At 36.1% G+C, this 24950-nt stretch overlaps 1 protein-coding gene across 2 annotated transcripts in view; it reads right to left on the reverse strand.

Annotated features, from left to right (window-relative positions):
• LOC115849627 (ubiquitin carboxyl-terminal hydrolase 9X-like) overlaps positions 1 to 24950 on the reverse strand; it is a 145920-nt gene that overhangs the window by 105850 nt on the left and 15120 nt on the right. For both annotated transcript variants that reach the window (XM_060293114.2, XM_030851098.3), the window contains exons 2-10: positions 19948 to 20198; positions 11753 to 11898; positions 9023 to 9102; positions 6034 to 6146; positions 4415 to 4633; positions 2976 to 3091; positions 2543 to 2794; positions 2329 to 2467; positions 308 to 460 (exon numbers count right to left, since the gene is read on the reverse strand). In XM_060293114.2, the coding sequence (XP_060149097.1) occupies positions 308 to 460; positions 2329 to 2467; positions 2543 to 2794; positions 2976 to 3091; positions 4415 to 4633; positions 6034 to 6146; positions 9023 to 9102; positions 11753 to 11898; positions 19948 to 20040 (1311 nt within the window). In that variant the 5' untranslated portion in view covers positions 20041 to 20198. The remainder of the gene's footprint in view (positions 1 to 307; positions 461 to 2328; positions 2468 to 2542; positions 2795 to 2975; positions 3092 to 4414; positions 4634 to 6033; positions 6147 to 9022; positions 9103 to 11752; positions 11899 to 19947; positions 20199 to 24950) is intronic.

A 24950-nucleotide genomic window follows, 5' to 3' on the forward strand; every position in this document is an offset into this window, starting at 1 on the left:
TCTTTACATATTTCATAGGAAAAAAATGCAATTTATAATTGTTACAAATCTCAGAGAAAAAAGATATAATTGTTATAAATCCATATATTTTATATATATATATATATATATATATAAAACTTATAATTTACACCCTTCAGCAAAGGGTGTCATGATGGGGGAAACTTGTTTTTTATTTTAAAAGTATTCTTGGCAGGATTTCTGTTTAGATCAAGAAACTCACATACCATTACACAATGACTACCACAAGATACTTAATTTTTAGTATCTTGCTTATAAAATTAAAATGGCATTTTAAATTCCTTACCTGTGCTGCCCAGATATTATCAAGATCTTGTAATGTAAGAGCTTTTTCTTTAATCACAAAACGAAGAATTTTCTCTAGCTTCTCTACATACTGAGGTTGATGAAGACTATCTCGCAAGACTATGGATAATATATTGTTCTGCTGTATCCATTCCTAAATATAATACGAAAATTTTGTTTCAAAGCAGTAAGTTAGAAAAGTTTTTTAAAAAGCAAAACAGGGAGGGCGAATTGGATGAAAGTGATCAAAATATACGAACTTCCAGTCATTAGATAAGTAACTACTAGGGATGGGAAGGCCAACAATGATGATGACTAGAGTTAGCACTACTGTAAAGTTTATTTGAAAGCTAAGACATTAGATTTCCATCTCATCACAAGGAAAAAAACTCTTTCTTAAATCTATTAGACAATGGATGTCAACTAAACTTCTGATAATCATTTGACAACACATGTAAGACAAGTCATTATGCTGTACACATTAAACTTATACAGTGCTATTGTGTCAGCATATATCTCAGCAAAACTGCAAAAATCATAGAATTAAAAACATCGTTCAGACTTCTAAATAACATTAATAGGAATTCAAAAACCCAAATCACATTTATGTTCACAAATTATAACATACTAACATAATGTGTTTACATGTTGTTTTAATGTATAACATTACAATAATTATATAGGATCCAGTTTTAAACACAAATGCTCCCACAGATGTGATAAATTTACAAAGTATAACCCACTAATGTAATGTGCTTATTGTTGTTTTTTTTTTGTTTTTTTTTTTTGCGGTACATGGGCCTCTCACTGTTGTGGCCTCTCCCGTTGCGGAGCACAGGCTCCGGACGTGCAGGCTCAGCGGCCATGGCTCACGGGCCCAGCCGCTCCACGGCATGTGAGATCTTCCCGGATCGGGGCACGAACCCGTGTCCCCTGCATCAGCAGGTGGACTCTCAACCACTGCGCCACCAGAGAAGCCCCTTATTGTTGTTTTAATGTAAAATCATTATATAGTACAATAAATAAATGCATGGAATCTACTTTTCATATACAGAAATGTTCCCTTAAATATGCTACAGAAAACACTTCTCAAACTATCTGTGGAGAGCAATCAATGTTATATTTACAATCAGCTTTAGATTGTAAATCTACATTTACAATGTAAATTTAAATTTACAAATTTACATTTTCTTCATCTGTCAAAAGACTGAGAACAATTTAAGACTAGTGGACAATATTTTGAGCAATCACTCCTCAACATTCCACAAAGCAGGCAAATGGGAGACAGGAGAGCTGACTCCCAACACTGAATCTGAACCTGGCTCTAGGTTGTAATACTTCTCAGTATCAACCATATGTCCTCAAAGAACCTTTTATCACAGTTTGATCGTTTATACTACTAAACTGAAGACTCCTTTAAGGTAGAGATTATTCTTCACAGATAAACCCCAGTGCTGGCACAGAATATACATTCAAAAATTATTACTGAATAACTTATTACTATAACTTACTGTATGCTATTCATTCCAATACTAAAATATACAAAAATATCTATCATACATCAATGTCAAAATGATATAGATACAGGTGTTCTAAAAATGAAGTTATTAAACTCATGACATTACCTGTAAAGATTTTATTCCTTTAAGTATAATCTCCATTTTAAAACTTCTAAACTGAATTTGCAAATTTATCACCACACCAATTCATTCACTAGATTCCAGCACGGACCCCCTCTAAAGATCACCTCTATCCACTTCATTTATCCAAACCACCAAACTAACTACATCATGAACACCTACCCACATTTAATAATGATAAATTTACCAAAGACACAATATGTTAGCCTATCACTTCCAAATAACCAATCATTTGTAATTACTGTTATAAAGGAAGTTTTAGTATTTAATAGCTCACAATTAAGTCAATCTCCTAATATCAGGTTAGATTTTGTTCTAACATTAACCGGTACTAGTTTTCGTTAAGCAGATTCTTATTCCTAAAAGAAGCAAAGAGGCTTACTGCCATTCGCCCAGCTGTCAGCCACTCTTCCTCCTCAGGATGACCATGTCGATGAGTATAGTATGATACACTAGATATCACCTTATTAATTTCATTCAGTGCATTCATCTTTCCATTAAAAGAAGAAATCTGCAATAATCTGTAAGAAAAATTTGGATTGAGTATCACTACAAGAAACCAAGCAAGTAATTATTTACAGAAGGAAATCTCTTACCTGAGTATCATTTTCAGTCTAAAAATTTCTAAATTTTTTACAGTTTCTTCTTGTCCTGGAATCCTTGAAGCTAAATTCTTCAGAGATTTAATAATCATTGAAAGGGCATCATTTTTGGTTTCATTCTTTGCTTCTTTTTTCAGTTCTTCATCAGTTAAGTTTTCTAAAAATTGTGGAACTATTTCTATAATTGGAATAAAGTACTTTTTCACTGTATGTTGACTGAGAAACTCGTAGCATTGTCCAAATGGTCTGAAATAAGGAAAAAGCAATACTTTTGTGATATCCAGTATTTTTACCAAGACTTAACTCCCAAACTAATTTCAACACTTAAAAAAAATTAACAGAATAGAAAACTGAAATTCAATTATTTTCAAGGCCATAAAATAAATCTCTACAGTACAATGAATATTAATTTTAAAAATTAACTTACTTAATAAGGGCTGCAATTATTTGAACGTTTAATGCTGATCCATTAGTAAAACGATCATGCAAAATCTGGAACCCATTTAATGTGCCAAATTTATTGATGAGATCCACGAGCCAACCCTGCAATAGAGTCGATGAGTTAATTTTTTCCTTTAAGAATGGAAAAAGCTACTATTTGAAATACCTTTGTTTGAAATAAGAAATTCAATAAAATAATTATGTAAAGCTGTGTTTTAAAAGAATACAAAATATTTGTATTAAATGGTCACAGAAATATTTATGGAGACTTAGAACTTTTCCTATTGTATTCTGTTCTCTGTATTGCTTGAGCCAGAGGCAGCATAGGTTTAATTTACGAAGTAGTTCCTAGTGGCATGGCTGGTATTTGTTCACATCCCATATGTCTGGTGAACAGAAATTAAGTTTTCGTAGCTAAAAACACAGCTATAGAAAGATGTAAATGAGTTTAAACATTATGTAAATATAAAAATCATATTGTAAGCATAAGTGCACAAGAAAGACCTTTAAATCTTATCTTTTAAAAAGCCAAATTTTACGGGAAAAAGTATTAACAGAAACAAAAATTAGGAACAGAGGCCTTTTAACTAACAATCTGAGGCAGAAATAATTTCTACAAACAGAAAATAATTACAAACAGAAAAAAAGTATTCAAAGCACATGTAAAATGCTAACTGAAGACTACATTGGTATATCTCAATTCTAGCTTTGATAGTAACCTATTACGAGCCTCCTGTAAATCAAGTTTTTTTCCTGAATAAATGCACTATAGCATTTTCCTCCCATTTTATTTCCTACCATAACCCTTTTTTAAAGGATTAATATAGAGACTGACAGTAGGAAGACTTCCAAATAGGAAGCTTGAAAGCATTGGTCTTGTTAAATAACTTTATAGGAGCTCTGAAAATCAGTCCACATTTTAGAGCAACCAAGCAAATGCTCAATCAAGAAGTCACATTCAAAAGTTAGGCAATTTCATTGTGTTTTTACTGACAAATGCCTACTCCTTCCCCAAAGCAACATAGTTTAAGGGAAGCAATGGTCTAATCTTTAATCCTTTTACATAAACTGGAAAGGGCAGAGAGGACTGAATTTGCAACATTAATAAACTGTGGGCTGCCTGAGAAATTTGTTTCTATTGCCTACCTTGCAGATCAGACAAACAAAAGGAGCTTGGAACTCAGGATAGGGAAAGCGACAGAAAGGAGCAGGGACAGTTCAAGAAAACCACAGAAAGAACTACAGATACACAAGACTTTGCGGCAAACTACTGACTGAGGAATATAAGACAACTGTGAAGGCCCCAAGAAGCAGCATGTAACAAGGTTATGTGCTGATCATTAAGTTAAAAGGAGGTTAATGACTCTACAGTTTTATGATAAAACAATTTTAATATTTAATTTTGAAAATAACAAACCAACACACTTTTGGTGATCGAGGATCTGAGGAACGAGCAAATAACTCATCTTCAGGCAATTGAGCACTTGTGGAAACTGATTCACATGGACGTGTACCGTTGTAGATATGGAATTTGCAATGAGGATTTAAGGCCATGGCGAGAAGTTCTAGAAGTGGAAACCAGTCTTGGGACAACTTGGCCACACAAAGTTCCACTAGGCGATGGGTATTGTTAATAATGCACCTCTGTTTATATTGGGGGTGGAGAAGTTGATTCAGTAAGAGAAAACATTGCAATTTCAAACAATGAAACATTAAAATCTTGTTAATAATGATCTCACAACATTTTTCTATACATATGATCATTTAACAAATACTGAGATCAAACTGATATATCAGTAAAATAAATTTATACTTACTTCATAATAGTATTGCACCCAATTTCAAAAGATATTTGAGAAGGGTTACAAATGAAGTAGGCACCAGAGGTTGTCTATTTCTGCTCTATGTGCACAGGAACATGCAAATTACCATTTTCTTTTTTTGGAGTTTCTACTCTAGAGGCAGTAATTCCAAAATCCATGACTTAAACATTTTAAGTCATGTAAATTAACAAAGACCCAATTCAAAACTCACAGATCCTTCCCAAAATGTCTATTTCTACAGCTAAAAATTCACATCAAATCAGAAAATGTAAGGATTTATATAATAAGCCACAAGTATTTGTGGGAAATGTGTAAGTTATACTTTCTAGGTTGAAATTCACAAAAAAAGTATATGTTTACTTCATAACTTTTGAGTAATTCCATTTTATAAATAACCAGAGGTTTGGAATAATTATAGTGCTTCAATGCTTCTATTAAGATGCATACTTTTTCACTTTCAAAATCTCTGGAATATGAGGGTATCTTAGAATTAATGGTAGCTTGAATTAATTTTGTCCTAGACTGAAGGTGTTACCTTAGAGTACTTGTGTTTCCTGATGCAGTCACTTGAAGATACAACCAATCTTAGACTACTTTAAATTCTGTTTGACTTCTGCTATTAAAACTGAGTTCGAATTCATACCACAAACTTGTGGGCATACTAGTTTTTTAAATTCCTAGGGATGATTTTCTTTCTCTCTACTCACTGCCAAGGTTAAATTGTGCAAGATATCTTGCAAGATATCATTTCTACATGATGAGTTTAATTACCAGCTACATTTTCAATGAAATTGTACACACCCTTTGGTAGCCATCTATACTGGGAGTCTCCTATTATATTCCCCATCTGGGGTATTTATCTTTCTTACTGGTAAATAAATCAGGGGGACTCTACCAATCAACAACACATATTGGATTCGCCAAAAGGTTTGTTTGGGTTTTTCCATCACATCTTATAGAAAAACCTGAACAAACTATTTGGCCAACCCAATACATTTGATGAAATATGGTATCTTACATAAGGTCACAGGGACCTGGGGTTCCAGGTGAGAGATGAAGCAAAGGTTTCATAACTCAAAATGTCAAGCTCATTCTAAAAGACCTTTAACTGAATCAAATACATCAGCAGAGTTGATACATTATTCACAGTAATGTTTTCCAGACAAACCCACAGGGATCACCATGTAAACCTGAGTCTCCAAAATAAATTATAAGACTCACATGAATTTCAAACTTCCAGCCACTCACTGCCTCATCCATAAGGATTTTAGTGAAAGATATTGTTAGCCCATCTCTGAAAAAACGTTGGCATGCTTCACTTTTAACATCGAGACCTAAGAAAAGGTGAAAAAATTAAACCTGACACAAAGTAAAAAGTTCTCTGGCCAGTTATATCATTAAACTGTTTTGAACTATTATGGTTTCCAACTAAAAAATAGTACTGTAGCTTTTGAAACAAGGCAGGGCATTACCAAGAGAGGTTAAATGGTAACTTATTTACACTGAAAACATGTAACTCAGAAAAATGAAATACTATACTCAATAAACTTCAGTAACACTGAGTTGTATAAAATTACATCAAATTAATGAATGCGATGAAAATGCTCTGAAATTAGACTTTTAAACTAGACTTTAAAACAAAGACAATTACTGGGTAGACAGGGAATACAAACCATTTCTTTTTACTCACTGAAAGTAACAGTTCAAACTTTTAAACAGTGACTTAAAAACTTCATTTGCCTGTAAATTATTTATCATCAAATTTAAAAGATGAGGGGCTTCCCTGGTGGCGCAGTGGTTAACAATCCACCTGTCAATGCAGGGAACACGGGTTCGAGCCATGGCCCGGGAAGATCCCGCATGCCACGAAGCAACTAAGCCCGTGCACCGCACCTACTGAGCCTGCGTTCTAGAGCCCCGAGCCACCACTACTGAAGCTCATTCACCTACAGCCTGTGCTCCGCAACAAAAGAAGCTGCCACAATGAGAAGCCCGTGCACCACAAAGAAAGGAGCCCCCGCTCGCTGCAACTAGAGAGGGCCCACGTGGAACAACAAAGACCCAACGAAGCCAAAAAACAATAAAATATGTAAACAAATAAATTTACTTGAAAAAAAATTTAAAAGATGAATCCTGTCTTTCTAATTAGTTCTCTCACTTCTTGGCATCTAAGAATTTTCTTTTTACTTTTGTGTGATTTAATAGAGCAGACTCATGTCCCTTCATCCAAAAAGACAACTTGTAACTCGTCTTAACTCAGAAACTAAATTAGTACAATAAAGTATACTGTGCTTTCGATTATATACTTATTGGTATGTCAGTTAAACCCAGGATCTTCCATAAAAATGTAAACTTTGCTTCATACAGTAACCATGACCCCAGAAAAAAGTGGAGAAAAGCCCCTGAAAATGATATACATCCACTGAATGGCAATGCTATTAAACTAAGTAGCATTTTCAGTTTTTGTTCATCACATATTGTCAGGACCTAAAACATGTCTAGTACATGAACCCTTCAATAAATAAATAAATACAACCCAAACTAACCACAATAAAATTTTTTTGAGTGTTGAGAAATATTTTTTATCTGGTAAGATATTTTCATAGGACACCAGATTATGTCTGTAAGATTTTTTTTAAAAAATCATGAGGGCTTCCCTGGTGGCGCAGTGGTTGAGAGTCCACCTGCCGATGCAGGGGACACAGGTTCGTGCCCCAGTCCGGGAAGATCCCACATGCCACGGAGCGGCTGGGCCCGTGAGCGATGGCCGCTGAGCCTGTGCATCCGGAGCCTGTGCTCCGCAACAGGAGAGGCCACAACAGTGAGAGGACCGCGTACCGCAAAAAAAAAAAAAATCATGAAACATTCTTTAAATGTTAGGTCTCTATAAGTTAAATAAAATTATTACCCTTGCCATGGAGACAGACAGATTTCCCAAGGCATCACAGATGTTAAAAATTTGCCTAATGACATTACACTCAGTAAATACATCTGTGGATAGCCCAATTCAACTCCTCATTGGATGAACCAGAAAATATAATGCTACTGCCCTTTGTTTTGGCCTTTAAGGCCTTAATCAAGTACAATATACAACAAAATTAGTCATTTGCTACAAGAATTCAGGTGCACCTATTAGTAGAAGAAAGTCATTGAAAAATGATGTGTTGCAACACAAAACTTTTACATCTGGTAACAGATTTTGTTAATTGCTTTAAAACACACACACACACACACACACACACACACACACAAAACACCCTTATTTCCCAAGACTTTCTATCTTTCTCAGAAAAAACCTTTGTGTTTAAAAAAATGTCAAACATACAATCTTGACAGCTTATTACAAAGACAATAACAGATGGGGCTTCCATTAGCATGTCATTTGATTCACTGGCTTTTTAGTAAGTGATTCAAATGGCTGAGTTAAAATATTTTTTACTGAATTATTTTGCAAATTAACATATTTCTCAAATATAAATGGTTTAGGTACCAAAAAAAACCTACAAAAATATCTGAAGTCATATGGCCACACAGTGTTTTTAAACTGTAAAATATTCTATAATGTTTTACAGTTTATAAACTGTAAAATATGCTATAATGTGTACTCTTTCACATAACAGATTTTTTAAATCTATTACATTCTAAAAAATGTTTTTGACTTTTGAGTAACAACTTCTTTCAAAACATAAAACAACAGATCCTGTTCTAAGAAACATGAATAGTCATATAAAATTCTGTATTACATTTTAAAGGACTCAGAGGTCCTTAAAGGCTGTCTTAAGGTTTCTATGAACATTCTGCTCTAAGTTTAATATACATAAGCCCTACTAGAAAGTTTAGCGATATAGTGTAGTCTAGGATTTTATAATTGAAAAAAACAAAGCCTTCAAAAACAATGTGGGGCCTTCGCTGGTGGCACGGTGGTTGAGAATCCGCCTTCCAATGCATGGGACATGGGTTCGAGCCTGGTCCGGGAAGATCCCACATGCTGCGGAGCAACTAAGCCCATGTGCCACAAATACTGAGCCTGCGCTCTAGAGCCCATGAGCCACCAACTACTGAAGCCCATGCACCTCCTCTTGCCACAACTAGAGAAAAGCCTACGCACAGCAACAAAGACCCAACGCAGCAAAAAATAAATTAATTTTTTTAATGTGAAAAAATATATAATAGCATACATAATAAAAAGTACAGTAAAATATAAACTCACCTTTTTTACTAAGATCAATAGCAGCTTCTAAAAGCACTTCTAATTCCCCTTTCGGCAAAACTGGAACCACCCATCGAGGCCTAAAAATTATCATAGAGTTTTAAAATGCTGCATTCTTTGAGCACAAATGAAATACCATAAATAATTTACCTACTGTAATTGCTTTTACTATGAAAAAGTGAAGAAACCCTGACTATATTATGTATTCATCATAAAATTTAAAAAAGAGATTGGCAAATTACTTGCTTGGTGCTACTGTATTTACACACACAATTTTTTAAAGTACTAAAACTACAGACATAGCATTAAGGGAGAATTCCTTTAATAACTTTCACAGACCACTAAAACTAAAAATTATTAAGTGTATACCTGTTGTTAGGGTTAGGAGGAAAAGTGTTCTTTTGAGGTTCAGGTTTATTAGTGAGAAAAAAACAAGTATGACAACCCTTTTCTTTTGTCTTCTTCACAACAGACAAAAGAAATGAGAAGACAAATGGCTGGTTTCTCAATTCACCTTCACAGGACGATCTATCAACTTCTCCTGAAGATTATGGGACTCATATGGTCTCCAAGCTTTTATACAATAAGTATACTTCAACATCAAAGCAATGATACAGATACCACCATATCCAATTAGTATTTTCCCCAATATCAAAAAAGCTCAGTCATTTAGGAATATATCCACTACCAACCCACTACTTCCCCTAAAGAACTTACTTCTATCTATCCCTTAAACCCTTTCCTGAATTATAGCAAATTCCCAAATATTCTTATTTTGATAAAGATTTCTTATTACAAATCATCTGTTAGACATAAATTGATACTACCTTTTTGGGTTACTTTTAGTTACAGAAAAGCATCTTTTTTAGTTCCCTGCCACTAAGGATTTACTATAACTCAGTCCTCTGGTTCTAATTAGAAGTACACTCTAGTAATAATAACAAGCATCAGACAAAGTAAACAATAATACAATCTCTTACAGTAATGTGCTATACAGTAGGACCCTGTCGTTAATCCGTAAAAAACTGGAAGTAATAAACTAGAAAAGCACTACTTTATCAGCATGGCAACTGGTAATAATGAGAAAAAGTGGACTCCTATAGAAAATGGACATCGTAGAAATAACAAAAGTCACTTAGCAACTCTAGTAGTCAGTATACCATGGAGAAACGAACTGCATAAACACTCAAAAGGAAATATCCACATATAGTTCTAGGTAAGAAACATACCAAGTAACATCACATATCATCATATTTTAACAGCTTTATCCTTATCATCATTGTCTTTCAATTTTAAAAACTCCATACACAGGGCTTCCCAGGTGGCGCAGTGATTGAGAGTCTGCCTGCTGATACAGGGGACACGGCCTGTGCCCCGGTCCGGGAAGATCCCACATGCCGCGGAGCAGCTGGGCCCATGAGCCATGGCCACTGAGCCTGCACGTCCAGAGTCTATGCTCCACAATGGGAGAGGCCACAACAGAGGCCCGTGTACCAGAAAAAAACAAAAACCAAAAAACTCCATACAAATGCCTGCATTAGGAACAATGAGTTATAAAGTATTTGGTAATGACTAAAATGTGAAGGCTATTAAGAAGACAGTAAGGGACTTCCCTGGTCATGCAATGGTTAAGAATCCACCTGCCAATGCATGGTGGACATGGGTTCAATCCCTGTTCTGGGAAGATCCCACATAGCGCGGAGCAAGTAAGCCCGTGAGCCACAACTACTGAGCCTGCACTCTAGAGCCCGCGAGCCACAATTACTGAAGCCCACACACCTAGAGCCTGTGCTCCGCAACAAGAAAAGCCACCACAATGAGAAGCCCTCGCACTGCACACAACAAAGAGTAGCCCCCGCTCACTGCAACTAGAGAGAGCTCACATGCAGCAACGAAGACCCAATGCACCCATAAATAAATAAATTTAAATATATATTTTAAAAAAAGGACAGTAAGATGACTGTGACATTGAAGTCCACTTTTTCTCATTTACTACCAGCTGCAATGCTGATAGATTTTTTTAGTTTATTGCCTCCATTAAAAAAAAAAAAATTAAAACTAACCCTAAGGTTAGAAGAGCGAAGGACTGGGAGTTTGGGATTAGCAGATGCAAACCATAATACATAGGATGGCTAAACAACAAGGTCCTACTGTATAGCACAGGGACTTATATTCAATATCCAGTGACAGGGACTTCCCTGGTGGCGCAGTGGTTAGGAATCCGCCTGCCAATGCACGGGACACGGGTTTGATCCCTGGTCCAGGAAGATCCTACATGCTGCAGAGCAACTAAGCCCGTGCGCCACAACTACTGAGCCTGTGCTCTAGAGCCCACAAGCCACAACTTACTGAGCCCATGTGCCACAACTAGTGAAGCCTGCGTGCCTAAAGCCTGAGCTCCGCAACAAGAGAAGCCACTGCAATGAGAAGCCTGTGCAGCACAACGAAGAGTAGCCCCCACACAATGCAACTAGAGAAAGCCCGTGTGCAGCAGTGAAGACCCAACACAACCAAATAATTAATTTTTAAAAAAATCCTGTGACAAACCACAATGGAAAAGATGACAAAGAATATATATGTGTATAACTGAGCCACTCTGATGTACAGAAGAAATTAACACAACATTGTAAATCAATCATACTACAATAAAACAAAAACAGCAAACCTAAAATGAAACAAAACAAAAACACACAACCAACCAATAAACCCCGCCCAAAACAACGAACTTACCGGTTGATCATGTCATCCAACTTTGCCAGGTCAGTATGTGGAAATGCAGGTTCCTCATCTTCATGCTGTGGTGGAGCATCACCTTGACCTTGTTCATCTGGACGAGCTGGTGGGGAATTCTCATTGAAGGAATCAGGTGATGAGGCCTTAAAATTAAATATTATAGATTTAAATTTTTATAACATGTACAATATTTAGCAATTCAGATGCCAACACAGGTTATGTGAAAATATAAATTTTTTATTGTCAATATATATCTGTAAATATTTGACAAAATGGAAATCACACTGGTATCTTTTCCTGTCAATCTATGAGTATTCTTCCACATAATTAAGAACCTTACAAAAGTTAATTCATAGCTACACTGTACTACATGAATTAACCAGATTAAAATTAGAGAACATCAGTTTCTGTAATGTTTACTGATAATACAATATAGTTGTACTGAACCTCCGTAATTACAAATCTTTATGCAAAGTGTGGAAAAGAGTAACTTTTGAGGCTACATTACAGAAGTCACCATAACTTCTGGTGACTCTCTTAGAGCTATCTTTCCGGAAAAAGTTAAGTACCATGTCCTGAAGACACTTGTAACAGTGTCTTGAAGGCAATGTGCACAGGTACAGAGGCCCATGTGGTAAGGAACTGAGATCCCCAGCCAAAAGTCATCTGAGTGAGCCACTGTGGAAATGAAGTCCCCAAACCCAGTCAAATCTCCAGAAAACTATAATCCAAGGTGACATGCTGACCACAACCATAAAAAAAGATACTGAGGCAGAGCCAGTCAGCTAATCCACTCTCAAATTCTTCACTCACCAAAACTGTGAGAAAAGGGGTATTGTTTTAAGTTACAAAAAAAAAAAAAACAACTTAGCCATAGGCTACATAAAATATAGATACTTAAATACAAGTACACAAAAAAGAAGAAAGTAAAAGTATAGGAAGAGACTGCTGGTTTCCAGTCCAATATGTAAGGAGCCTGTAAGCTGTCACTCCTTACTAACAATTAAAAGAGCTAAATAATATTGCAGTACACTTGAAACTAACACAACACTGTAAATTAACTATACTTCAAAAAGAACCAGTAAGGGAATATTTAAAAAATAAGAAATGAATAAAATGAAAATCAACAACTCTTCTCACATTGAGCAGATAATTAAGGTCAAAGGGGAAAACTGCTGCACACAAAATCAAAATAGAGTTGGGGGGGACACAAAGAATCAAAAATTACCAGAGCAGAAAACCACAAGCAGAAACCTCCATGGAAACCAGACCAGTAATCCCTCTCTTAGCTGCAGTTTTGCTTTCTGCAGTTTCAGTTACCCACAGTCAACTGTGGTTTAAATCTATGGAATGGAAAATTCAAGAAATAAACACTTCACAAGTTTTCAAATTGTGGGCCCTGAGTAACTTGATGAAATCTCAAGGCATCCTGCTCCTGCCCAACCGGTCCTGCACTGGACAAGAATATTATCACTTTGGTTATCACCTGGCTATCAGATTGTCCTCGTAATGCAATGCTTGTGTTCTTACAAGAAACCCTTATTTTACTTAATTATCACCACCAAGCACAAGCATAGTGATTCTGGCAATTCAGAAATGCCAAAGAAAAGCTGTAAAGTTCTTAAGGTGAAAAGCTGAAAGTTCTTGAATTAACAAGGGAAGAAAAAAAATCATATAAGGCTACTAACACCTATGGTAAGAATGAATTTTCTACCTGTGAAACTGTGAAGAAGGAAAGAGAAATTCATGCTAGGTTTGCAGTTCCACCTCTAACTGCAAAAGGTATAGACACAGTGCATGATAAATGCTTAGTTTAGATGGAAAAGGCATTACATTTGTACAAGGTGTTTTTTTGTTTGTTTTTTGGTTTTTTTTTTTTTTGCGGTACTTGGGCCTCTCACTGTTGTGGCCTCTCCCGTTGCGGAGTACAGGCTCCACACGCGCAGGCTCAGCAGCCATGGCTCACGGGCCTAGCCGCTCCACGGCATATGGGATCTTCCCGGATCGGGGCACGAATCCGTGTCCCCTGCATCGGCAGGCGGACTCTCAACCACTGCACCACCAGGGAAGCCTGTACAAGGTGTTTTGAGAGACCACATTCACATGATTTTTATTATAGTATGTTATTACTGCAATTTTTCTATTTTATTTAATTAATTATTTATTTTAGGCTGCCATGTGGCATGAGGGATATTAGTTCTCCAACCAGGGATCAAACTTGTGCCCCCTGTACAGGGAGGTCAGAGTCTTAACCACTGGACAGCCAGGGAAGTCCCCAACAATTGTCTATCTTATTATTAATAAAATTGTACACCTCTTACTGTGCATAATTTACAAATTAAACTTTATCATAGGTATCAATGGTTAGGAAAAAGCATACTATATATACAGGGTTCGGTGCCACCTGAAATTTCAAGCATCCACTGTGGGTCTCGGAATGTATTCCTTGGGGATAAGGTGCAGGGGAGGGATACTACTGTACTGGGATAAGAAAACCTAAACTGTTAATTCATTAACTGCTGGAAGCGGAGTATGGAAAGTCTGAGAGTTTAAAAACTCCAGGGGGGTCTAAACTTAAGGAAACCCCCACACTTTTCTGAGTTTTACTTCCAGAAGTCCTATCAAGTTATCACAGTGAAGATCAGAGAAAAATTCCCTTGTGTTTGAAGGAGGAGGAGGTGGTACAAAGTAGCCATTCTGAAATATGTCCCCAAGCATTCTGTTCTTAATAGCGCCTATCCTCAGGAAAAACTTTTCCAGAGCCTAATCGCCTAGGTTTTTATCAGAACCTAACCAACCCGAAATAAGGAAAACAGCAAATTCTAGCCTGCTATATAGCCTTCCACGAGGGGAAAAGAGAAACACCCAATACTAGCCCTCTCCAGTAATCCTGTCCCTCCTTACTACCATCCAATATAGTATGTACAGATTTCAACAAAAAATTACAAGGCATACTAAAAGATAATCAACATAGCTTGAAGAGACAAAGCAGGCATCAGACTCAAATACGGGAGGGATGATGGAATTATCAGATCAAAACTTTAACTACAGCTAATGTGCCAAGGACACTAATGGAAAATGTAAACATTAAAGAAGATATGGGTAATGTAAGCAGAGAGATGACATTCTAATAAAGAACCAGAAGGAAATGCAAGCGATCAAAAATGGTGTAACAATAATTTAGAATGCCTGTGATGGGCTCCTTACTAGACTAGACACAGCTGAGGAAAGAATCTCTAAGGTTAAACATATGTCCAGAGAAACTTCCAACACTGGAAAGCAAAGAGAAAAAAGAAAAGAAAAAAGAGGAACAAACTGAAGGACTACTACAAAAGGTGTAACATGTGCATACTTGGAATTCCAGAATGCAGAAAGAGAGAGAAAAAAAAAAAAGAAATATTTGAAACAATGACTGAGAATTTTCCCCAAATTAATGTCTTATACCAAAGTACAGATCCAAAAACCTCAGAGAAAAACAAGCAGGATAAATGTTTGAAAAAGAAAGAAAGAAAAGCACCTAGGCATATCATATTCAAACTGCAAAAAGTAAATGGTAAAGAAAAATCTTGAAAGAAGTCATTAGTTGGGGGGCTGGGGAATCTTTCCTATAAATGAGCAAGGATAAAAGTTACAGCAGGCTGGGACTTCCCTGGTGGTCCAGTGGTTAAGACTTCACCTTCCGGGCTTCCCTGGTGGCACAGTGGTTGACAGTCCGCCTGCCAATGCAGGGGACATGGGTTCGTGCCCTGGTCCAGGAGGATCCCACATGCCGTGGAGCGGCTGGGCCCATGCGCCATGGCCGTTGAGCCTGTGCATCCGGAGCCTGTGCTCCGCAATGGAAGAGGCCACAACAGTGAGTGGCCTGCGTACTGAAAAAAGAGAAAAAAAAAAAAAGACTTCACCTTTCTATGCAGGGGGCATAGGTTCAATCCCTAGTTAGGGAGCTAAATAAGCTCCCACATGCCTCTAAAAAAACAAACCATAAAACAGAACCAATACTGTATCAAATTCAATAAAGACTTTAAAAATGGTCCATATCAAAAAAATTATTTAAAAAAAGTTACAGCAGACTTTTCCTCAGAAGCCATGAAGGAAAAATAACCCCACAATATTTCAAGAGTTAAGGGGGTAAGAGGGGGAGGGATTAACTGGGAGATTGGAATTGACATATACACAGCACTATATAAAATAGGTGACTAATAAGGAACTACTGTATAGCACAGGGAATTCTACTTAATACTCTGTAATGACCTATAAAGAAAGGAATCTATAAAAGAATGGATACATGGATATTTATAACTGATTCACTTTGCTGTACAGCAGAAACTAACACAACATTGTAAATCAACTATACTCCAATAAAAATTAAAAAACAAAGAGTTAAGAGAAAACAACCACCCATCTAGAAATCTCTGTCCTGGAAACTAACACATTTCAAAGTGAAGGAGGAATCTTTAAGACAAAATTTAAGGGGATTTATAGTCAGTAGTTCTGCCTTGCACGAAATTTTAGGTTTTTCAAAGAGAAAAAAAGTGATATGGGTCAGAAACTCAGTTCAACATAAAGAAAGGAAAAGCATTAGAAAAGGAGTAAGTGAAGACAAAATAAATACTTTCGTTATCTTAGTTCTTATGTGAACTCATAATGTGTCCAAAATAATGTAAGCAACAATATATTTAAGGATAATAGATTTGGGGTGAATGAAATAAATAATGGCAGTGATATAAAGAACCAGAGGGAGGAGTTATGAATAATTTATTATAAGGAACTTAAACTACCCATATAACTGTTATCGTGTTATTTGAAAGTGAATGTGCAGATTAGTTAGAAACGTATACTGCAAACACTAAGGTAACCACTATAAAGGAAAAAAAATTATGACTGATATGCTAAAAAAAGGAGAGAAATGAGAATCATAAAATGCTCAATTAAAACCACAAAAGGTGGAAGGAAAGTGGCACACAAAACCAGGAACAAAGAACAAGAGCAATGAACAGAAAACAGTTAACAAATACAGAAGGTATTAATCCAATTATTTCAATAATCACTTTAAGCATCAGTAGTCTAAATACACTAATTAAAAGACAAAGATTGAGTGGATCAAAAGCAAAATTTGGCCTTCCGTGGTGGCACAGTGGTTGAGAGTCCGCCTGCCGATGCAGGGGACGCGGGTTTGTGCCCCAATCCAGGAAGATCCCACATGCCGCGGAGCGATTAGGTCCGTGAGCCATGGCTGCTGAGCCTGAGTGTCTGGAGCCTGTACTCCGCAACGGGAGAGGCCACAACAGTGAGAGGCCCCGAGTACCTCAAAACAAACAAACAAACAAACAAAAAAAGACCTTGTACAAATGTAATGCCTTTTCCATCTAAACTAAGCATTTATCATGCACTGTGGCTATAACTTTTGCAGTTAGAGGTGGAACTGCAAACCTAGCACGAATTTCTTTTTCCTTCTTCACCAACAGTGAGAGGCCCGCATACTGAAAAAAAAAAGGAAATTCAACTTGATGTTGCATTTGCTGAAAACTGTCTAAAAGTTTACATACTAAAAACAAATATAAAGTTCAAGGAATGAAGAAACATACAGAAATAGACCCATACCAACAGTCAACTGATCTTTGACAAAGGAACAAAGACAATAACAATGGTGAAAAGACATCCTTACAATAAATAATGTTGTAACAACTGGATATCCACAAGCAAAGTAATGAATTCAGAAACAAGACGATACACCCTTCACGATGAAAACTCAAAGTGGATCAGAAACCTAAATGTAAAACACAATACTGTAATCCTCCCAGAAGATAACATGCAAGTGAACCATAATGTAAACTATAGAGTTTGAGTGATAATGATCTGTCAATATAGATTCATTGATTTTAACAAGGATGGTTGTGGTGCAGGGTGTGAGGGTACTATAGGCAAGTACTCTATACTTTCTGCTCAAGTCTGCTCTAAACCTAAAATCCCATTAAACACAAGTAAAAAGTACAAAAGAGAATAACTTAAAACAGTAGTACCCAGGGGAATTAATGAAAGACGACAGTAAAAATAACAAATGGTGTTTAAAAAAGAAAAGGATGAGATATCCTTCATAACAATAACTTTCCACCCTCCCTGCAAAGTGGTGCACCTATACTAATATGTGAGAGTTAGGCTTTGAGGTAGGAAGAGTTACTAGAGATTAAAGAGATCTCTAGGACTTCCTTGTTGGCGTAGTGGTTAAGAATTCGTCTGCCAATGCAAGGGACACGGGTTCGAGCCTTGGCCTGGGAAGATCCCACATGCTGCAGAGCAACTAAGCCCATGCGCCACAACTACTGAGCCTGAGCTCTAGAGCCCACGAGCCACAACTACTGAGCCCATGTGCCACAACTATTGAGTCTGCGCTCTAGAGCTCACAAGCCACAGCTACTGAAGCCTGCACACCTAGAGCCCATGCTCCTCAACAGGAGAAGCCACCACAATGAGAAGTCCAAGAACCACAACAAAGACCCTATGCAGCCAAATATAAAATATATAAATAAATTTATAAAATTAATTAAAGAGATCTCTACACACATAAGAGGTGTGCACGTAAAGATTAATGAGTCAAACACCCCCTCCCCGCAAAATCACTATTTTCAATGTGAACGCATCTTACTGGTTCAAAATATGTCTAGCTAAAATTAATATAGCATATAAAAGTGGAATGGGCAAGTCCACAATCCCAGGTGGAGATCAACAGAATTCTCAACGAGTAATAAAACCAGCAGATTTAAAACAAAATAAAACAAGGTTATATAAAACATATGCAATGAATACTGAGAAAACTGGAAACAACTGACATGCATAATGAATGCTACAGCATACATAATATATAGTATTTTTGCCAAGCAGAAGTGAAATTAACCCTATGTTGAGTAACATACCAACCCTCAAAAAGTTCCTAAGTGTGGCATCACTGAGAATAGATTCTCTAATAACAGAGGAATTAAGCTACAAACCAATGACAGAAAGTTAAACAGAAAATCTCTAACTGCTTGAAAACGAAGCATGGTATTTATAAAGAATCCTTACAAAGATAGATTACCATGCAAATTTTAAAATGTTAACTGAGTAACACTAACCATAAACATATCAAAAGTTATGGGATACAGGGTTTCCCTGGTGGCGCAGTAGTTGAGAGTCCGCCTGCCGATGCAGGGGACATGGGTTCGTGCCCCAGTCTGGGAAGATCCCACATGCCGCGGAGCGGCTGGGCCCATGAGCCATGGCTGCTGAGCCTGCGCGTCCGGAGCCTGTGCTCCGCAACGGGAGAGGCCACAACTGTGAGAGGCCCCCTTACCGCAAAAAAAAAAAAAAAAGTTACAGGATATGGTTTAGCAAAAATTTATAATATAAATTGCGTGTTTTAGAAAATGGAAAAAGTGAAAGAAAAGCTGAACAATTATTTAAAGTTCATTATCAGGAAACTAGAAAATGAACAACAAATTAAACCCCAGGAAAACAAAAGGAATGATCTAATGAACATGAAAAAAAATTACAAATGGGAGGAAAAAAATAAAAGGCAATACCTTTCCAGAACTCTATTTTGCAAAGTTTAATGAAACTGATTAATCCCCTAAGACATAATAAATACAAATGACCAATATCTGATATTAGAATCAAAGAATTAATGTTAATTAAGCTTTGAATAAATTTATTTTATACAAATTCTTCCAGAGAAAAGGAAAAAAACTATTTCCGTGTAGGCCAGCACAAAACTTTGGCACTAAAATCTGTCAAACTCTTTACTTACATTATTTCATTTATCTTCATTTTAAAGACGTGGAATTTTTAATCTAAAGATATGGAACATCTGAAGATTAGATATTATATTACTTAACCAGATGCATAAGGTACATGTGGGTACAAAGATGGGATGTCAACAAAAACAGCTGACTTGAATCTATGCTGATAACTAAAGGATACAATGACTGATTTAACTCTTTTGCCCTCATGCTCAGAGGGCCTTACATATAAAATAAAGTAGAGGTACATTCTCAAGCATACGTACAGTACGGTTCCTTTTACTAAGAACCTCAGTGACTTTTTTAAAGTGTAACTTAAAATGACAATAGCTTTTATGATTACTTTACAAATTATTCAGGACATCTGGCCATCGTTTACTAATCCATAGCACCCAAGAAAACACAGCCTTCATTACCTACCTGATTCTGGAAGGGGGGCTGAGACTGTCCATCAGGAGCCTGGCCCTGGCTGTCATTCCCTCCTACTGGAGAGCCACGAGTGGTGGCAGTCATACTCGACACAGAACAGATTTTTGCTATTTTGTCTGTTTATTTAGTCGTCGTAAGAGAAGAAATTATAGTCCACTTATAAGAGTTGAAGTACCAGCATATGTCAGCCTTAAGTATCTCCAATTCAAAGATAGACCATCTTGCAGAGACCATTTCATTACCTAAAAGTAGAAGGGAACAAAAGGTATACTTGTATTAAGTATTAAAAAAATAATGAATCGTTCCAATTTTAATGTGTATAGTAATCACGTCTTTACAATCAGTAAGAGATGGCTATAAAAATGAAATAGTGAAAAAGTAAAATTTTTATAAATATTGTTACTCAATAAATTTACATTGTTGTACCAGTAGTTATAACAAGAAAACATAAAAGTCTTAATATTAGATACAATATTCCAGAAAAAATACAAAGTTCTTAGTTATCTTTTACTTAACAAAAGAATCTATAAAATGCCCATCAAATACTGAGAAAATATAGATACTTAAAGGTGTAGACTGCTCTTAAATAAAATGAAAAGCCAATTAAGATAAAACATGATTTCATAAAGGTAGGATTAGAGGGGGAAAGTAGATCAAGAAAACATCTGAAGTATCCATACAGATTACATAAATACATATACACACACATATCTCCACATGGTCACCTGAAGATCACAGACTCTTTCACTTTTGTTTTGCCATATTTAAACATTCTCATTCAAAAACTTTATATGAAGTAGACAATTATTAAAACAAGAGAAATTCGCTATCATCTTTCGTTGAGTTCTTCTGTTGCTAACAAAAGCTATTTAATTTTTTCTTACAACTCAAAAAAAGCAGCCACCCATTCAATTCTAATGTTCTTTTTGCCCTTTTACCTGGGCTACTGATCCCACTGTGTTATGTTCCGTGTGTAAAAAGGCCTTGGTCTTAAACTTTGGCTTCTCCATTTCTTTCTGGATCCATTTTTCTTGGTCAAAAATATGCTTAAAACTCCTCTAGCGAAAGTCACTGATACCTGTCCTTCAGGAATTTCTTGAAAAAATGTCTGTCATTCCTCTTTCTCATCATCTGGTTTGTGTTCAAAATTGCTTTTAAGGAAATCGTCTTAAGGGAGTTCCATGGCTGACTGAAAATAAGGCATTTCTAAACCTACAATGAAAGCTTTATGTGTATGGGTGTTTTGCGGAGGACAAGAGAGATGACACTTGGTCCAAGAGCAAGACTTAACTAAGACTTTCATAACTGAAGTTACACAGATTTTGTGAAATTTGTTCTATGAGTTAGGAACCTGAGGCTCTAAGAAATTGAGTGATTTAACAAAGCACAGGTAAGAAAGTACAGAAGCCTAGAATTAATCCCATCTCTCTCTAAAACACTACTTCCTGGGGTGGGAGGTGAGGGGGTCCTACTTAAATTTTTCTTCACACACTTTTCCCTTGCATAGTATTCTCTTTGGCATTTGACGTTATTCGAACTAAAATATCTTAAAATTGTATTCATCTGTCATTTTATGTCTGCCCTTATCTCTCTATCCAGAGGTACATGTTAAGTAATTTAGCAAGGGGAATAAATCATTCTCAAAAAACAGGATATTATTAGGGTAAATGGAAACAAAGTGACCATGCAATCTCCCTTCCCTCAAATAAAACACCTTTCTCCAACATCACAGACCCATTACTTCTCACAAAGCCTCTGTGTTTTGTCTAGGGAGAAACTCTGCACTACAAAGATACAATACCCTGAGACACAACTGAGCAATTGAGTAATTATTCAAATCATTTGAAATGTAATTCAAAACCGCAATGTTAGATACTTCCTTTAGATCACAACAGCATTTCTGTCATATTCAAACTCTAGTAGTTCAACATATTCTAGGAGTAGGAAAGTATCTTCTTTCTCTAGATAAAAGTTAGTACTAGGAGACTGATGTCAGCAAGATGGCAGAATATGAAGCTCCAGGCCCTAGATCTCCCTCAAAGACAAGTTAACAGCAATATGTGGATCAAAATATAATTGTAAGACAGCCAGAAACTGGTTAATATGGGGCTTCTGGACCCAGATGACTGCATGAACAACAGAAACGACAACTGTGAGGAGGATAAGAGTTCATGAAGTTTGTCACACTGGGTCATTCCCCAACCCAATGTAGCTCAAAGCAAAAGAGAAAAAATAATACCCAATTCCTTGCTCCAACTGACTCCCTTCTCAGGACAGAAGGAATAAAGTGGAACTTAGGTCTAGATTTCTGGCTTTCCTAGGGATTTCCAAATGGCCTGACAGTGGCATAGTGTTCGAGGCCACTGAAAACAGATGAGTGCCACAGCATGTTATAGCAGAACTCTGCAGTTCAACAGGGAAGACAGGAGGAGCAAGAGATTAGTTAAACTGAAACCAAGTACTCTTAATGAGAAACACAGGAAATGAACATGGCCAAAAGTACCGACATATAGTTGGAGAAAAGCACACAAAGCCAAAGACATGAAGGCCCAGGAAGGTCTGAAAGATCTATCTGGACTGACTGGTGAAGGTTTCCCCTACACGAAGACAGTCAGTAAAGACTGGAACCAGCAGCTATTTTCTCCAATGCCCAAAATCTCAACAACAAAATTATAGAACACATGAAAACATTAGGGATTAGGGAAATCTGACCTAATCAAAAGAAGAAGTCCAAAAAACCAACCCTGTAGAAGAATTTCTTTAAACCGTCTTAAAAATGCAGAATGACATGAAAGAGAACACGGATAGATAACTAAACAAAACCAGAAAATTATACAGAAACAAAATGAGAATTTCAACAAAGAACTCCAAGAAGTACACAACTAGACAGCCATGCCAAGACACCTAATAATCAAACTGTTAGAAGTCAGACTAAAAGAGAATCTCAAAAAGAGCAAGAGAAAAATAACTTGTCACATACAAGAGAACTTATATATGATTATCAGAACCTATATATGATTATCAGAAATTTCTCTAGCAGAAACCTGCAGGCTAGGAGAGTGATGATATATTCAAAATGCTGAAAGAATTTCGCCAAATGTTTTTCTGCAGCAATTGAGACTATTATGTATTCTTTTCCCTTATTGTTAATTTGATTATATTTATTTTCATATACTGAACCTACACTCTACACTCCAGGAATAACTCCCACTTATTCACTGTGTATTATCATTTTAATATGCTGCTGAATTCAATTTGTTAGTATATTGTTGATTATTGTATATCATGGTTTACAAGGGATACCTGTCTGTAGGTTTCTTATAGTGTCTTTCTCTGGCTGAAGTACCAGGGTAATGCTGGACTCAAATGAGGAGCATTCCCTCCTCAACTTTTAAAAAAATTTTAGAATGATTGCTATGATGTTATTTGAATGTTTGACAGAATTCACAAGTGACATCATCAGGTCCAGTGCTTTTCTTTGTTGTAAGATTTTTGATTACTGATGCATTCTCCTTACTAGTTTTATGTCTATTCATGAGTTAGTTCTGGTAGGGTTAATGTTTCTAGGTATTTATCTACTTCTACTTTACTTAACTTGGTGATGTATAATACTTCATACCGTTTTCTTAGAATCTGACATATTTTGCGACCAGGTGTCGTATCTCCAGTTTCATTTGATTTCAGCAATTTGAGTCTTCTCTTCATTATTATTCCATTTGTCAATTTTATTGATCTTTTCAAAGAGCAGTTTGGTTTCAGTTATTTCTCTATTTCTTCTCTCTTGTCTTTTAATTCAGTGCTAATCTTTATTATTTACTTCCTCTTGCTAATTGTGGGATGAGTATCTTCTTCTAGTACCTTAACTTGTCAAGTTAGGTTGTTGATTTAAGATCCTTTTCTTTTTTAATATGTTTTACAAACAAGGGAATTAGAGATCAATATCCCTGATGAATACTGATGCAAAAATCCTCACCAAAAAACTGTACTAGCAAACTGAATTCAACAGCACATTATGGATTATACACCACGACCAAGTAGGATTTTCAAACCAATCAATGTAATATACCACATTAACAGAATAAAGGGAAAAATACCAATGATCAACTCAACTGATTGAGAAAAAGGGTTAGACAAAACTGAACACCCTGCTATGATAAGAAATAAAAAAGCAAGAGAAGGAAACTCAACATAAAAAGCCATATATGAAAAACTCACAACAAACATCATACTCAATACTGAAAGCTTTTCCTTTAAGATCTGGAATAAAATAAGGCTGATCACTTCCACCACTTCTATTTAATACAGAACTGTAACTCTGAGTCAGAGCATTTAGGTAAGAAAATTAATTGATTAGTTTAAAAAGGCATCCCAATCAAAAAACGAAGATAAATTATGTCTGTTGGAGATGATATAATCTTGTATGTAGAAAATACTAAAGTTTCCACAATATAAATTAAAAAGTGTTAGAACTAATTAACAATTTCACTGAACTTGCAAGATACAAATGATTTTGATTCTTAAAAATCAGTTCACTAACAATGAACAATCCAAAAAGGAAATTAAGAAAACTTAAGAATAAAATTAACCAAGAAGGAAAGATTTCACGTACCCTGAAAAACTACATTTCTGAAAGAAATTGAAGACATGAATAAATGTAAAGATATCTCATATCGCAGACTGGAAGACTTATTAAGATGTCAGTCTACAGAAGCAATGCAACCCCTATCAATACCAGTATCTTCAAACAGAGTGTTTGAAGATAAAGAAAACTCCATCCTAGTATTTATACGTAATGTCAAGCCAACTCCTAAATAGTTAAAACAGTCTTGAAAAAGAGCGAAGTTGAAGGTGTCAAACCCCCGATTCAAGACAAACTACAAACCTACAGTAATCAAAGCAGTATAGTTCTGACATAAAGACACACATGTAGACTAAGGAATAGAAAGGTCAGAAATAATCCTCAATCATATGGTCAAATGATCTTCAACAAGAGT

Source organism: Globicephala melas, chromosome Y, assembly GCF_963455315.2.
Source record: "Globicephala melas chromosome Y, mGloMel1.2, whole genome shotgun sequence".
Taxonomy (NCBI): domain Eukaryota; kingdom Metazoa; phylum Chordata; class Mammalia; order Artiodactyla; family Delphinidae; genus Globicephala; species Globicephala melas.